The sequence below is a fragment of the Sarcophilus harrisii genome, chromosome 1, assembly GCF_902635505.1.
Source record: "Sarcophilus harrisii chromosome 1, mSarHar1.11, whole genome shotgun sequence".
In the NCBI taxonomy this organism is placed as follows: Eukaryota; Metazoa; Chordata; class Mammalia; order Dasyuromorphia; family Dasyuridae; genus Sarcophilus; species Sarcophilus harrisii.
Window position 1 is genome coordinate 116,325,299 of NC_045426.1, and position 17,231 is coordinate 116,342,529.

At 32.3% G+C, this 17,231-nt stretch overlaps 1 protein-coding gene across 3 annotated transcripts in view; it reads right to left on the reverse strand.

The window, feature by feature from the left end:
* The window catches only part of UHRF2 (ubiquitin like with PHD and ring finger domains 2), a 152,509-nt gene that overhangs the window by 41,756 nt on the left and 93,522 nt on the right, over nt 1-17,231 (reverse strand). For all 3 annotated transcript variants that reach the window (XM_031961956.1, XM_031961949.1, XM_031961946.1), the window contains one exon: nt 7,390-7,499. In XM_031961956.1, coding sequence (XP_031817816.1) covers nt 7,390-7,499 — 110 coding nt within the window. The remainder of the gene's footprint in view (nt 1-7,389; nt 7,500-17,231) is intronic.

Sequence of the window (17,231 nt, forward strand, 5' to 3'; positions counted from 1 at the left end):
TTAGCCATTAAATGCATTAAGAGGAAAATAAGTAGAGATGACTGATTCCCCTTTGGAGAAATATTAATACATCTTTGCCAACCTGAAATTAGAGAGAAGTAGCACAGGATTAGAGAGCAGATATAATTTCACTCACAGGTAGGACAACTGAAATATATATTTCCATAATGCAACTATACTATGAATCCTTTTTATTTCATCTAGCTCAAAGACAATGAGTACTTAGGATGGTGAAATCTATTAAACACATTCTTAAAGTTTTAGTAATCAATGTTATTTCCATGCCATTATGGGCAAAAGTTTTGATCTGTGATAATGGTCTAGTTACATGTTTATTGGTTAATGTCTCCAGGATACTCTGAGATCTGTATTATAATTTGGAGGTTTGTCATTTGTCAGTCCATGAAAAGATGCTAAATAAGTCCAACTGCTAGGCTAAGTCTTGCTAAGTATTACTTTCTAAACTTTTATAGTTTTCAGAGATGTGTTGTAGTACTGTTTTTTTTTTTTTTTTTGTTTTGTTTTTGTTTTTGTTTTGTTTTACCCTTTCCCTGGATAACATTTTCCCCACTAAATTTGAGCAACTTTTGGGTAATCTTTTTGTACCAAAAATAATAATAGAATGTTTATGTTATATTTTAGGCTTTGTAAAAAGTTTTACATGTTAAATCATTTGATTTTCACAACAATTCTGGCAAGTAGATGTTATTATCCTCACTTTAAAAAGGAGGAAATGAATACACAGAGAGATTAAATGAGTTATTCAAAGAGTTAATGAATGTTTTGAGGTAGGATCCTTATCCGGATTTTTTTTTCCAGGTCTTGCACTACTTCTTGTCAGCTGTGACTTTGGTCTGGAATTTTTGTTTGATACTTCTTTCTCAATATTATTGATTTGATTTATGTAGGTATTGCCTATTGAAAGTCTTGATGCTGGTTCTAGGATCTTACCTATTTAATAAACTTCATTCAGAGGTAAACCATTTTTGGTTAAGTGGTATATATCTTGTATCAGCATTTAATTTTGCTTAGTCAAATGACATCTACTTGTTTCAAATTAACTTTTTTAACCTATTTATCATGTGTTCTAAGAATATCTAACATATTTCCTCATTGTCTTTCTTGTCTGACTTAGTGTAATAGGTGTTGCATTTTATTGATATTGTATAGGTTTTGGTTAAAATGCTTTTCAAATCTATTTTATAGTTCTAAATGTTTACATTAAGACTAGGAGATGTTAACTTCCTGCCTTCCTTATTCGGCTTTGATTTCGGAGTGCTAGTAAGATTCTTAGCCTATTCAGTCATAGCTTTTGCCACGGTAACTTTTTATGTTATGTTTGTGAAAATACCAAGTTTTCATGATTGTTATCATTAATATTATTGTTCTACTGAAAGATAAAGCAACAGACAGTGGGACAAGCAGAGAACTAAGATCAAAGAACAGCTGAACTAAAAGTAGAAGAGCTCAGGAAAATTATTTATGAGTCAATGGATTCACTTTAAAATATGATGTCTGACTGGACATTTCAGGATATTTGTATGCTTGAATTCAGAGATAAAATCTAGGTAGACCAATGCAACCAATCATCAATATTAACAATTCTTCAAGAAGAAATGTTATACTTAATGCACTCGGATATATTGTCAACTACTAGAGATATATTGAAAGAGAGATAATTTTTACAAGTAACTAAAAAAATTATTTATCAAAGGATACTAGTTCAAATTCAAATTAGTACTATTCATTGAATATGAAAAATGATGGAAAGATTAAATATATTGAAAATAGTAACTGAAATTGGGCTACAACCTAGGATAAACTATTATCACTACTAGAGGAAGGGGAAAATTAATATTAAATTTGCTAAAATGCTTCCAAGAATTTCTTCATGAAAATGCATGCTTTGATATGTAAATTAAGCTTAAAGCAGGATTTCAACAAATAAAGGAGGCTAGATCTGGTCAGGACTTTTGATATGCAAATGAATTATGTTATTCAATAAGGCAAAGCCTCTGAAAACTTTGCATTTAAAGGAATTCAATGTGAAAAGTTACAAAATATTATTGAAACTAGAGTGGGATTATCATGAACTGTAGTTGTCTCAAGGTTTTTTTTTTTTTGGGGGGGGGGCATCACAATGACAAAAATGTCTCCACCAGAAGAATATTAAGGTAAAAATGGCTTGGATTCAACTAAAAATACCAGAGAACCCTCAGAAAAGAAGAAAAAAAGACAACAATCTCTTCTAAATTGGCTTGAGTGATTAGGGATGGGAGAACAAAAATTAAATAATGCAATATAATTACAACAACAACAATAAATTTGGAAGGGAGGAATGAAAGGGAATTATTTGATAGTGATTATCATAAATAAATAGTAAGAAAATCAAGACTAGGAAAGAGCAGATAATCCCAATGCTTCACTTCTATCTCTGAAAACAGTGAGAGTAGGGAGCACTATATTAAAAGCACTATAAAATTTAAGAAGCAATATTAGAAATTTAGAGACTGTGAAAAGAGCTATCCATGGAGTTTTAGCTGTTCCTGATTTGTTAATAACAGAGACTAGACCATTCTGGTTCAATGGATTATTACTGTGCCCCCCCCCCAATCATTATTTTATATATACATCTATATGTACACACCCACACTGACAATTCAAAAAAATCTAGGAAGACTTCAATGAACTGATATAGAGTACAAAAAGTAGAAACAAAAGCATAATATCAATACCCTTTATGATGAAAGCCCAAAACACCTCCTCCCAAAAAGGTCAATATTAACTGTGAGGAAAACATTCAAAAGATATCAAAAACACATACAACATTTTAAGTACTTGTTAAACTCAACATGCATAATTTGCTTTGGTATTATTAAATAATAATTTTGTGCACAAATGCATAATCATTTACAATACTTTTTGTTGTCTATATGTTTGAATACCTGTCAAAGTTTAAAATTACACATGTTCTGGAAAAAAAACCATGAGAACATTCAAGAGAAACGATAGTATCTGAGAATGGGCTTCATATTTTTGGATCAAGACAAAAAAGAAAAAGAAATGACTAGCTCTTGACCACACAGAGAATGTATGTGTATATATACACATACATGGATATATATATGCACATATGCATACTTATATATATGTGTGTATATATCACATAGGTATATTGGTATCTATACTCTCTATATGCCTATTCTATATTATGTGTATTCGACTATTGGCTGAGTTGATTTTTTTTTTTAAAGCGCTGGTGCAAAAATTTCATTCTCAGATGCTTTTTTTTGTTCTCTATTTTATTCAATTTTTCCAAATTTTATGTAAATTTTAATTTTTGCTGCTGTTTACACACATTATATATATGTATGTGTGCATATATATGTATATATAAATATACACATATACACACATATATATTTAAACACACATATCTCAGTGTATATATTTGCAGAGAGTCTGAAAAACCTAATTGAAAGGATTTTAAATTGAAAAGGTATGGAGTAGAAAACCATCAAAATGAGTAATAGAGATCTGACATAATAACAGCAAAAATAAAAGCAGTATTCATCTTAAAGAATTCACAAGTATATAAAATGATAGAAACAAATTACAGAAACTAAGATCAATAAATCCAAAGAGAATCAATTCAGAACAGAAGCTAGAAATAAGATATATGGTATCAGACAACTTACACACACACACACACACACACACACACACACACACACACACACACATGATACAGAAATAGAGAGGTAAGCATGGCATAATGGACAAAGAGCTAGTCCTTAAGAACACATAGATTAAGTCTTACCTTGGACCCAAACTGGTTATATGATTCTGTGACCAGTCAAGTCAATTAACTTTTTATGTTCCAAATAGCTTTTAGTTTTTTTTTTTTTTTTTTTTTTTAAGAATACAAGTTGCAAAGAAAATACCAACCTTTATAGGTCAAGAAAATTTCCTTACCCCCTAAATGTCTATACTCATGAAATCACTGGTATAGACCCTAACCCTATAGACAATAAGATAAGCTAGAGATCCTCATGCAAACAGGAAAACTCAAACTTCCATATCATTGAGATTTGCACAAAACCTATGACTAATATATGACTTTGAAAGTACACAATTTAAAGGTAAGTCAGTTAAAATGGAGTGGAAAAAGGGAGATGTGAAGACATATTCATGTGAAGAATTTCAGAGATCTGAGGGTGGAGGCATGATAGAGCACATTTGAGTAAAGAGTAACACTGAGAGAAATTGTTAATATTCTTGGGTGAAACTAGAACAAAAGGAGAAAACAGTTAAGAAGTTCAAGAAGCAAGATACAAGTCTAGCCAAAGCAAGGCAATAATTGTAAAGGAGTCTTTCTTTCGTTTATGGACAACAGCACGTGATTTCTCTCTTCCAGAGTGAATAATAATCTCGTGGCTTGCTTTACTTAAAATTTTAATCCATCAAAAGGTAGAGGAGAGGACTTGTAATGTTGGCCGTGATTTAACCAACAAGAAAGATTTGTTGCTGAAATGAAAAAAATGGAGGGAGTTCTGATAGGTGACTACCAGATAAATTGAACAAAATGCCTCAAGCTTTTCTGTACACAGGTAAAAGTTATGTAGGATGAGATATGGATGAGTTGCTTCTTTGGGCACTGCTTCCTTAAATAAAGACAACACAAATAGCTTAAACTAAGTTTTGGGAAAAAGTAAAGCTTCAGAGAGGGATAACATGGTTGTGCAGAATGAACAGGACATTAATAACGGACAATGGGGAGAACATAACTCTTTTATTCCCCCCTTTCCATTTTGCGTTAAGCAGAATGATCCCTGGGCTGAACAGGATAGCATTAAAATGGTTAGCAAGAAGTTTAAATCTAATATAATTAAACAAATAATGAGAATGCTTGTGTCTGTCTTTGTGATTTGAAGTCTGAAGGTTCAAATAAACGACATCCTAGGATTCCTTTTAGAACCAATTGAAATTGCCAATCCACTAATGAAGAAATCTTCAAGTTTGTAGAAAATGAGACAGACACCAAATGTTTTTCACTGGACACAAATGGACACTCAAAATCATTGGAGATAGACTTTATATAAGAAAGAATATCTATTTATCTCAAAACTAGAGAGATCCAAGAACCAGTAGCCTTGAGGCAGTGAGCAAAAGGAGGAAGACTAAGCAAGGGCATGGAAGGGTAATTAGGGCATTTGCTAATTATCTCACTTAAGCTTTCATCAAGATCAAGATAATAAAAATTCTATATGCATTCATTTAATAAAATCTTTCCTGGGACTTTTCTTTATTGCCGGAAACAGCAGTTTGTCTCTATACAATCAAAGTTTTAATTTTTTTTCTTGGCTCCTACACTGTGGTCCTTGCTGTTCTGATGTTCGCAAAATTCAAACACAGGCCCTACATGTGCTTTCATTTCCAGAGCAAAGAGGCAACAGTCCTAATTCTACTATGGTATAATCTGACCACATATGGTTTCAGGTTTTGGAATCCTAGGTTAAGAAAGATATCAATAAGCTGAAAAGTATACAGAGAAAGAAGTAAGGGATAGCAAAAGAACTTAGGATAATATGACAACTAGAGAACTACTTGAAGAGCCTGGGATTTTTAACTAGGAGAGGACAAAACACACTTGCATTTGAAGAATTATGAGTTGCTGTTAGAGACAGCCAGGTGGGTTACTGAACCTGGAGTTAGAAACACTCTAGAGACCAAAGTCAGCTTCAACCTTAACTAGGTATGTGATCCTGAGCAAGTCACTTGATGTATGTCTGTTTCAGTTTCTTGGAATGAAATGAGAATTTTAAAACATAAAACAGCACTCACTTAAGGTTGTTGTGAGGGAAAAAAATGAGATATTTTAAAAAATGCTTAACATGTCTGACACATAGTAGCTTAATAAATGCCTGTTTCCTTTTTTTCTTCTTTGTAATAAGTACTTAATAAATACCTGAACCATGGCCAACCACCATACGTTCCAGGACCCATGATGAAATTCTATCAGAAAGCTGCTTATCTCCCCCCTAAAGAAGAGGTGGACCTATAGTATAGAATGATATCTCCCTGTGGATATGGTCAGTGGAAGAATCTGTCTTACTTTAACTAAAGAATTTTTTAAAAGAGGTTTTGATTTTCTTGCTTTCCCAATTGGGGGGTAGGGAGAAAGATATTTATTGAATAAATTTGTTCTGCTTGAATCCAGAAAGTAGAAATAGGAGCATAGAGTAGAATCTAATAATAGGAAAATTCAGGCTTGAGATAAAAGAAAGATTTCTTAACCAAGTTTAATAAGGGGTTGCTCTGTAAAGGTCTTTAAACAAAAACTACCACTTGTCATAGATTCTTATTAATGTGCTCATGTATTGATTGAATTAGATAATAAGCTAGAGATTTCCTACTAAATGTGAAATTTTGTGATAAATGTACTAGTAATTTAGTGGCAAAAATTCTACCTAGGATCAAAGCATGAATAAAAACAACTGCCATGTCAATGTGTAATTTCAGACCTGAATCTGATTTCAGTCCATAGGATGTCATTTTTCCTTTCTCAGTTAAGATCTTCTTTTGGTCTCTTAAAATACTCCACTTCTCTATAAAAGAATATTGCATAGCTTGCTAACTCTTTTATTTAAAAAGGAAACAAATGTATGCAGCAAAAAACTAGAATACTGTGGAATAAGAAAAATAGAATATTACTTCTAATTTATATCTACCATTGAAAAATAGGGGGTAATAACTGTATCTGTATTTTATAGTTTGTAAAATCTATCTACTATTCCCGCACCCCCACAAAAGAATAAAAGCAAAGTTTTCTTTAAGAGAAAGATAAGAACAGTTTTGTATGCTTTTCACTGTGGATTCTTTTGAAGGTTCTTCTAATCATTTTGCTAAGACATTCAATTTAGGTGTTTAAATGTACTCCAATAAAAATGTTCCAATAGAATTCCAAGAACACAGAAGCTGGAAAAATAATAATTAACATTTATATATTGCTTACTTTGTGGCAGGTACTATGCTTATTTATAATATCTTCTGGTCTCAGTTCATTTGAGACTTTTTACTCAAGTCTTTCTGGATTTCCCTGTTGCAATTACTTAAACCAAATTACTTGTCTTTCCTTTCTATGTTTTGTATTTACTCAGAAGTGTGTATGATATTTGCTGTAAGAGAATATAAGGAATTTGTGGCCAGGGACCATTTTTGTAACCCTGATACATAGCATACTGTTAGGGCACCAAAGAGGCACTAAATTGATGCTTGATGAATGGTTTTTTCCCCCTGCACCTAAAAGCTCTTACTTGTTATTCTTAAGTCAGTCATATAAGAATATCAGTAACCTTTATATCACTGCCCAAAAGAAAAACATCATACTTGTAAATGGTCCATCTGCAAATGAAAGTGGATGAGCTCCAGGTTTTTCAATTCTGTATATTTCTTCTATAAATTGTATCTTGCAATCATTTATTGTATCTTCTGGTCCACTGTAAAAAAGATAAATAAAAAGCTCTTTTTAACCAGTACAATCCAAACCAGCAAATGGTAAGAAAAAAACAACAACAACAAAATGAAACAACTCCAAAAACTGAGAATTTTGTTACTGCAGACAAACAATTATTAATTTTGTTTGGGAAAGTTAAATTCTTATCTTTGAATAAATAACTTTTTGTGACATCACAAATATAGCTTTCAGTTTTCACAAGACTTTAAAATTATGAAACAAAATATAATATGGTGATTAGAATTTTTAAAGAAGAAACAGTCTTTATATTTTAAGAAGTATGAAAACTATTCAATTCTGTAACTTCTCACTTTTTTTTGAGAATGACAATTGTTACATAATTTCTGATTACTTTGGTAAAAAAACTGACAGAAGATTTCATGAGATTCAAACTGTCAGTTAAAATGAAAAGACAATACTAAAATGAAAAGACAATACAATCCCATCTTTTGTTGCAACATACTTATTCTTTGTAATTTAACAGAACCAATTTTCAAAAATTATAATCTAATTTAAATGATCAATAATCCCATTTTAATTTACTAAAAATGACCATTAATTTTATTGTTCACAATTATAGTGAATATCTATAAAGGAAAATGCTATTCTGATAACATAAAACTCTTATAGTAGCATTACTTCTTAAATTCTGAAAAGAGGCAGAGTTTCTTCTTTAGGGAGCAATATCAAAATTTAGTTTGCTAAGTAACTTTTGTCAGTTTCTTTGAACTTGTATTACCATAAGATTGTTTTTCATTGAAATCTAAATTTAATCATTTGTTCTAAAAGAATGTGGCAATACTATCACAAATAATGAAATCCTTTCCTTGTTCATCTTTTCCTTAGATCCCATAGGTTTTTACAATTTCTACATAAATGATTCACAAAGAGTCAACTCTAGCCCTTCCTGTCCCCAAGTTTCAGCTTTGTTTCTCCATCTGCAAATCAAGCATTTCAAAATGGATATCTAACCTTTTTCGTAACATGTGCAAACCTGACCTCATTATCTTTCTTACCCAAACTTTCAAAGTTTTCCCCCAAACCCTATCATTTTTTCAGTCTTCCAATTTCACTATCTCACCATTCTTCTTGACTCATCATTCTTCCTCTACATATTCAATCAGTTGCTGAATCTTATTGTTTCTATCCCTAAAAACAATCTCTACCAGAGGACCCCTTCTTTCTATTAACATAGCTATCACCTGGTTTAAAGCTCTCATTGCCTGTCTAAAGGGATAGCAAAAGACTGACCTTTCTGCCTTGAATTATTCACCATTCTAATCCATTGCACATAGTTTTGCTAAAATAAATTTCCATAAGCATATTCTCATCAGGTTACTCTCCCTTTTCAATCAATTTTAATACTTCATATTGCTTTGAAGATCTCTCTCTCTCTCTCTCTCTCTCTCTCTCTCTCTCTCTCTCTCTCACACACACACACACACACACACACTTCTATTTAGCTTTTAAAATCCTACACAACTTGGCTCCATCTATTTTTCTAGTGTCACTGGATATTACTCTCTACCTACTGCAATGCTCTGTGATTCAAACAAACTGGCCCCCTCCCTGTTTCTCACATAGAACACCATCTCCCATCTCTTCATGGGACTTTGCTCTAGTGTCTCCTATGCTGAGAATGCACTCCATTTCCAGCTCACTGAATCATTCTCTTTAAGATGAAGCTGAAGCAGTGCCTTCTACATGAAGTCTTTGCTGATCCCGATAACTTTCTTTCCTTCCCAATTACCTTGTATAAATTGCTTTGTATTTGTTTTCATTTATGCACTTTATTTATGCAGTATACACCTGCCTCACTCACTAGAATATAAATTCCTTTTGAAGTAGGGAATGCCTGATTCTTTGTATTCCTAGGCAGCTAGGTGGTGTAGGAGCAACAGGCTGAGAATCAGGAAAAATCTTCCCGAGTTCAAATCTGGCCTCACACAGTTAACTAGTAATATGACCATGAGAAAGTCACTGGACTGTGCCTCAGTTTCCTTATCTGTAAAATAAGATGGAGAAGAAAATGGTAAACCACTGTAGTATCTCTGCCAAGAAAACCCCAAATGGGGTCACAAAGACTAGGACAAGACTGAAATGACTGTCCAGCATGAGCACCATTTGTATCCTAGAGCCCAGAACAGTCCTGGTCCTTAGCAGACTTTTGATAAATGCCCATTTACTGATTTATCATTCTTTGTACCCTCTTTGTCTCTAGATTCTTTCTCTTTAAAGGATAGAGTTATGGACTTATGTTCAAGATACAAGAACATTCAATTCTCCCTCAAACCCCCCTTTTTTTTGCTCTTTTGGTTTTTCAAAAGGGGAAAATCTTCAGCAAAGAATCAAGGTCTGGTAGATTTTATCATACTGGATAGGTTTTCAGCACAGTCCTGGCAATAACCTGAACCTCTTGCTTTCTGGGGCCTAGCTTGGTTAAGCATAAAGAGAAGGTTTATCAGATTCACTGCTTGTGTTAGCAGGGTGTTCCAGATATTGGAGCCTCATGACCTGAGCTTGTACTTCACCAATACATAGAATTCTGAGCTCACAGGTCTATAGGGAGAGGAAAAATGCAGGCAGCAAGTTGCATAGTCACTTTGTGACTCAAGTGGAAGATGGGCTATCTTTTAGGGAAAAAAAAGAAACTCTACCAATTGGTGAAGAAAATGTGAATCTGAGGAAACAATATCTCACTTTGGTGAAGACAGTTCCTGCTGCTGTATCCATTAGGATCTGGACATATGACAAATTCTTCAGTTATTCTAACTCATTAAACAAGACAAAAATACTACTTGCATCTGACAAATTTCTTACCTGTTCACATATTATACATGATTTTACCTTCTCAATTTCTTTCCCTCTTAAAAAGTTTGGTCAATAACTCGCAGCTACCAAGATTTCTTTTAAACTATGCCTAAAATGATCAGATTAAATACTGTTTAGAAAAGAAGTGTTTTAATTACAATTGAGCTACATCTTTGTCTAGATTTCCTGTGACTGCTACCATGAGAACGAAGTCTTCATGTCCTACTTCTAAAAGACAGAAAAGACATAATTTATTTTCAAATACATACATCTGGTTATAAAATTCTATAATGTTACATCGACAAAATGTTTATTATGGGATACTTCTTAAATGAATTTTGTTATCTTTTTATTTGAATAAATTAACTATATAATTTGCTAAAGGTTTTTTGAATAATTTTAATCCATATAAACTTTTTTGGGCGGGAGAAATGACAGTATCTTTGGTAAGCACTTTTGAAAGAATGTATTTTTTAACACATCAAAAAAAACCCACCTTTAAAATGGTAAATAATCTTTTCAAAGTCTTTTAAAAAATTAAAACACTGTCTGATTTTGGTTGGCTTATATCTTTTTTCTCTCTCTCCTCAACAGCTAATATTATCTAGATTTTTAGCAGATACATGATAAAGAAACTCATATATGGATGGAGAATAACTATGGATGGTAAAAGAAAAACGTCTTGTAAAATTGTCAAGCCAAGGAAGGTGAAGAAAATATAATATCCACAGAGCTAGAAAAGGCAGAGTAGCTAGCTACAAAGCAAAAAGTAACAACATAGACTCAAATTTCTAGGAGACAAAGTGCTCTTAGATTTTGTAAAGGCCAGAAATAAAATTTACAGTTTCAGATTGCTATTCATATATGTACAAAGCAAAGTGATCACAAATTCTTATGACAAGGAGACAAATTTGAACTCATAAATATTGAGACAGTGTAATGAAAACCATGATTATAATATGGTTGTTGAAGGAAAAAAAAAGCTCATTCGAAAAGGAATGAGACCTATCCTTTACTGAGTGGAAGTTTGACCACAGGAACATGTATATTGCTCTAATACTCCAAAGGACTTATAATCTTATCAACACAGGTATTCATATCAATGATGCAAACAGCAAACCATCCATGCCTATGTATTATATGTGCTTTATCTATGTCCTTCCTAATTTTTGCCAGAGTTTATTACAGCCTAATAAAGTTTTCTTCCCTTTCTCTTAAAATTAGGATACCAACAGAACACATGAATGATCCAATAGTTATCCCCTGCTCTTGTTACAGCTTCAGTCCCAACTTTTTGTATTAAAATACTTCCTTTTTTATTATTATAGCTTTTTATATACAAAACATATGCATGGGTAGGTTTTCAACATTGAACTTTGCAAAATCTTCTGTTCCAACTTTTCCCCTTCTTCTCCCCACCCTCTCCCCTAGATGGCAGGTAGTCCAATACATGTTAAATATGTTAAATAAAATACTTCTTTGATAATATCTTTTATACTGCTTCTCCCTAATTCCTTATTTGTCTAATCTGTTGTAGCCCTTTTCATATCCACCAACCATTCTTCCATTGCCTTCTAAATGATCCTCATCTTTATATCTTTAGAAACTTAGTAAGTATAGGGTGGGTGGGGAGATAGGGGTTACTAAAATAACTTGGCAATTTTCAACCAGTAGTGCTCTTTTCTGTTCCAATTCTGGGCCTAATTTGTTGCCTATTTTCAGTATCTATCCAAGACGTATACATATGGGTATATACATTTCCAATTTCTTGATAACTATATCAATATAAACAATAGGCTTTCTTCAAACACCTGATTTTTCCCGTGTAGACAACTGGGCCAAACTCTTTAAAATAATTAGGAATCTCAACATTATGATGCAAAGTGTTGATCTTGAAGTCAAAAAGAAAGGTTCAAGTCTAAGTTCTCTTAGTCTTTTAGGACGACACACCAGATTACCAGTCAAATAAATAGAACTGGGAGTCCCTAAATGGTACATAAAGATCCCTGATGACAGCACTCTGACTTAGAAAATGAAATATTTATAGGATGTATGGTTCTCCTGTATTTTTATTTACTATGTAACTATTTTCCAATTACATTCTAATCTGGTTTGGGTTTTGTTTAGCAATGTTAGACTGCTCAAAGTATGTGTGTCATACATTTTTCCCCCAGACAAACCTCTAAAACTTAAGTAGTAGAAAAAATACCCAAATGTACATTAGTAGTGGAAACTCCTCAACAGGAGCTCTCTTTGCGCCCATATAGGTCTGCTTTTAAAAACTATCTAATTTAGGAGACTGTGCAATGTTTGTGATAAACAACATAATGCCATTTGTAAACAGAAGATCCAGAAGCATCTTACCATATGTTCCTTTCACTTGTACTGAACTTAGCAAACATTTCTAAGTATGTCTCCTTGTTTTATGTTGTTATTAATAATCAGATAATAGAGTAAATTTACCTTTGGAAGATAAGTTTGAGTGACATTTTGCTTTGCTAAATCTAGTATTTTTTTAAAAAGCAATAAATAATAAGCACAGGGACAAACTTACTGTTTTCTACACCTTGCAGTGAACTGTATAATGGGGGAAGATATGGTCAACTGTGGAATTAATATTATTTAGGCAAGCTGACTGCTTTCCTTCTAATAACTTCAATCAAGGATGGTCTCAGTTTGTGTGTGTGTTTTTATAAAATATGTCTAATAAAATCTAGGTATAGATATATATTAGTCTCAATAAAACTTTGTACATGTGGCAAAATAGGCACGAGTTTAAAGTTGTTGATATTTTCTTTCTCATCTTTTTTTTTTGAATGTGATATTTTTTCTACATGTCATTGGTACTGTTCCCTCCTTTAAAAATTTTGAAGGCTGATCTCTCAATGCCTTTCACAATTATTTTGTCTCTTGCATGGACCTCTTCTGTGGGTATCTGGTCTCATACAGTTTCTTTTCTAATCTCTTTCACTGTAAGCTATGTTCAAAGGGCTATAAAACCTTTAATCCAACAGTGTCACTACTGGGTCTATCCCAAGGAGATCATAAAAGAGGGAAAAGGACCCACATGTGCAAAAATGCACAAAAATGGCAAGGAATTGGAAATTGAGGAGATATTCATCAACTGGGGAATAGTTGAATAAATATGGTATATTAATGTAACAGAATGCTATTGTCCTATAAGAAATGATAAGCAGACTGACTTCAGAAAAGCCTGGAAAGACTTATGTGAACTGATGCCGAGTGAAATACATTAGATCTAGGAAAATATTGTAGACAATAATAGCAAGACTATGTACTAATCAACTATTACAGACTTAGCTCTTCTCAGAAATATGGTGATCCAAGATAATTCCAATAGACTTGGGATAGAAAATGTTATCCATATCTAGAGAGAGAACTATGACAACTGACTATGGATTAAAGCATACTATTTTCACTATTTTTAGTTTGCTTTTTTCCTCTCATGGCTTCTCCCTTTTGATTTTTCTTTCACAACATGACTATTATGGAAACATGTTCTATCTAACTGTACATGTATAACTTATATTGGGTTGCTTGTGTTTGGGACAATGGGAAATAAGGAAAGTAAGGAGAAAAAAAAATAGAATTCAATCTTACAAAAGTAAATGTTGAAAACTACTTTTACACGTAACTGGAAAAATAAAATACTATTTAAATTTTAAAAATAAATTAAAATAAAAAGAAGCATGTTCAGAATTATGTTAGAGTCCAAATTTCACCTATGAAGATGAAAAGTTTTATTATAAAACCTTTGCAGATTTTTTTCTATTTCTCATTTGTCTTTCAGTAGCATCTTTAAATGCCCTAGCAAGGACACTTCTTATATGGATCTCCTGCCAAGCTTTCTTTAAAATGGTTTTTTTTCTTGTAGCTTCCTATTGTTTTATGAAGAAATATTGTTAATAATCCGTCAAAATTTTACAAAGATTTTACAAATCTTTTTACAAACAATAATATAAATCCTAAACATATGTTGGTTGCTAGATACCTTTGTCTGATAAGATAAAGAAAGCATTTGCCAATTTAGGCAATTTTTAGGCTCTTCTTCATTTGTCTTTAAAGTAATTGGTTTATTTCAATTAAACTTTTACATGAAATTATTTTAATTGTCAGTATCCATTCTTCATCCATTTCCTATTTTTAAAATAACTCATGTAAATATATCAGATTGAAGTTGTTTCAGTTTCATTTTTTACATTTTCCACAGTTAAGTTTTATATTAATTTTGATCTTTGATCATGTCTTGTTGATTCAGAAATCACTACCACATCAACAATAATATGTCTCTGAACTTTTTTTATTGCAATTAAATTCATTTTGGGGATGAATGGCATATGGTATCTATTATTCTCGGTGTCCATTGATGGGTTTTTTTTTTAAGAAGAATTCAGAATGTCTCCCCAGTATAAGGATTCTGTATACTTCACAATTATTTGGTATCTTTTATTCCTTTCTTCTGAGCCACAGTTTCAATCATAAATTTTTGCAATCCTTACTTCCTGTGCCCCTCTCATATTGAAGTTTCAATGTAAAACATCATCATTTAAATAACTCAAATTTATTGGATTTCTTAATGAAATTGCAGTATCTGATTATTATAGTAATAAAATGGGTCTAGACAAACATACACATCTTCATTTTCCCAGAGATCTTTTGGAATTTTCTCTCTTTACAGTAGTTGCTATTGTTCAGTCATTTCATTTTTCATATTCTTTGTGATCCATTTAGCTTTTATCTTGGTAAAGATACTAGAAGGATTTGCCGTTTCCTTATTCAACTCATTTTACTACTCATAAAGTAAACAGTTCCTACTCTCAAGAAAGATTTACTAATCCTGAGGCAAACAGGATTAAGTAACTTTCCTGGGGTCAGTCACACAACTAGTAAGTGTCTGAGGCTGGATTTGAACTCAGGAAGATAAGTCTTTCTTATTCCAAGCTCAGTGCTCTACCACCTGAACAAAGCAGAACTGCTAATCATTTCTTAACTTACCTTCAAAAGATAGAAAATAATTATGATCACAAAAACAATATAGCAATTTAAAGTTTTCAGAGAGCTTCATGTATATTATCTCATTTGATCCTTACTTGAACCCTGTGAGTTATTATTCGTATTTTATAGATAAAGAAAATAGGCTTGAGAAAGGTTAAATCATGAAGCTAGTAAATATCTGAATCTTTCTGACTCCAAATTCAGACTCTATCCCATCATACCACTGCTATCTCCTAGGACAGAGAAATTCTATGTTAGACATACACTTTCTAACAAGGAGAAATGGGCAAGTATAAATTATAGGAGCCCTTGGGGACAAATAACCACTTTTAGAATTTGTGCAGAGGAGAAGAAAGCTACAGTCTGACAAGTATTTTTTACTTGGGAATAACCAATTTCCAAGGGTTCAGAGAAATGATAAATATGCTCCTGTAGACTAAAATTCCTAAGATATTAATCAGCCTAGAAGTAATAGGAAATTCTCAGTGATGAAAATTTGAAAATTAGTAAAAATAATTCTGAGCAAGAAGAAAAAAACAGGACTTAATGAGACCAATATAGATGCAATAAGAAATCATCAAGCAAAATAGATTTTTAAAGATATGTATTTAAATTGGAAGCAAGATCAGAACAAAAGAATGAAGTATTACATGGTATTATAAAAAAGTATTAGTACTATAAAGTCTCAGAATGAGATGGGACAAAGGAACAAAGATTAGAAAAGAAGTTTTAAAAATCTATTTTGAATAAATGTAAAATACTTATTAAGTACTTACCTTGGGTTAGGCACTTGGGAGAAGAATACATAAGTTAGACAATTCTTACTCTCAAGAACCTTATATTTTTATAGGGAGGCAACAAATGCAAAAGGAACAATGCCCAATTAAAGGAACAATATTGGGGAAAATCACAAGAAAGGTAAATGGAACAAAGGGTAGTTACTTAATTGTTTGTCAAACCCTTTTCAAAAGCCAATGACTGCACTGATTTGATTACTATTTCTAGAGCAAGAGTTAAAGAAGAGAAAGAAAGAACAGAGAGAAATGGGAAAATATCTGACTGCACAGATGAGAAGCATAGTCTGGAAGCCAGGTAAATATCGTGAAGAAGTTGAGTTTGCATTCACTCATTCACCAATAAGGAACTATGCAGAATTCTAATAAATAATGGATTAACTCAAGGTGATGGCCATGGTCTCTACAGGTCTGATTTAAAGGATGCTATCCTGATGGGGAAAGGGAAACAATAACAGGGAAGCTGGCAAGTTGTATGAGTTAGATAGATAGATGCCTTGGGATAAAAATAAAATACATCTATTATCTTAGACAATAACAAAAGATAGAGAAAGCAGACTAGTTCTTAGCTCCCGCTCCCCCTTTCCCATCATCTCTGGCAACTAAATGGTCAAAATACAAACGACTAATGAGAAATTAAAACTTAAGATAAACAGGAAAACAATGAACTTACATCATTAGACCCAAATGAACTACATTCTGAAATTACTGAAAGAACTGATATGCGATTGATGAGATATCAGTGATCTATGGAAGATATGAGATTGGATAAAGACAAATGATTCCCAATTTTCTGAAAAGTAAAGAAAATGTAATCTGCAATTATACAACAGTGAGCTTGACATTGATTCTAGAATTTTTCCTGGAATCAATCATTAAAAGATGGTTACTAAAGATTTGGAAGATGAAACATCATTCACAAAATCAACATGACTTTGTTAACATTTGTTAATTTATCAAATTAATCTAATTTTCTTTTCTGACAAATTTACTAGATTAGAAGGGCTGCTGACAAATGAATTCTGTAGATATCCTTTCCATAAATCTGACAAAGTTGTTTATGTGACACTTTATTTTCCCATAGAATTTGCAAG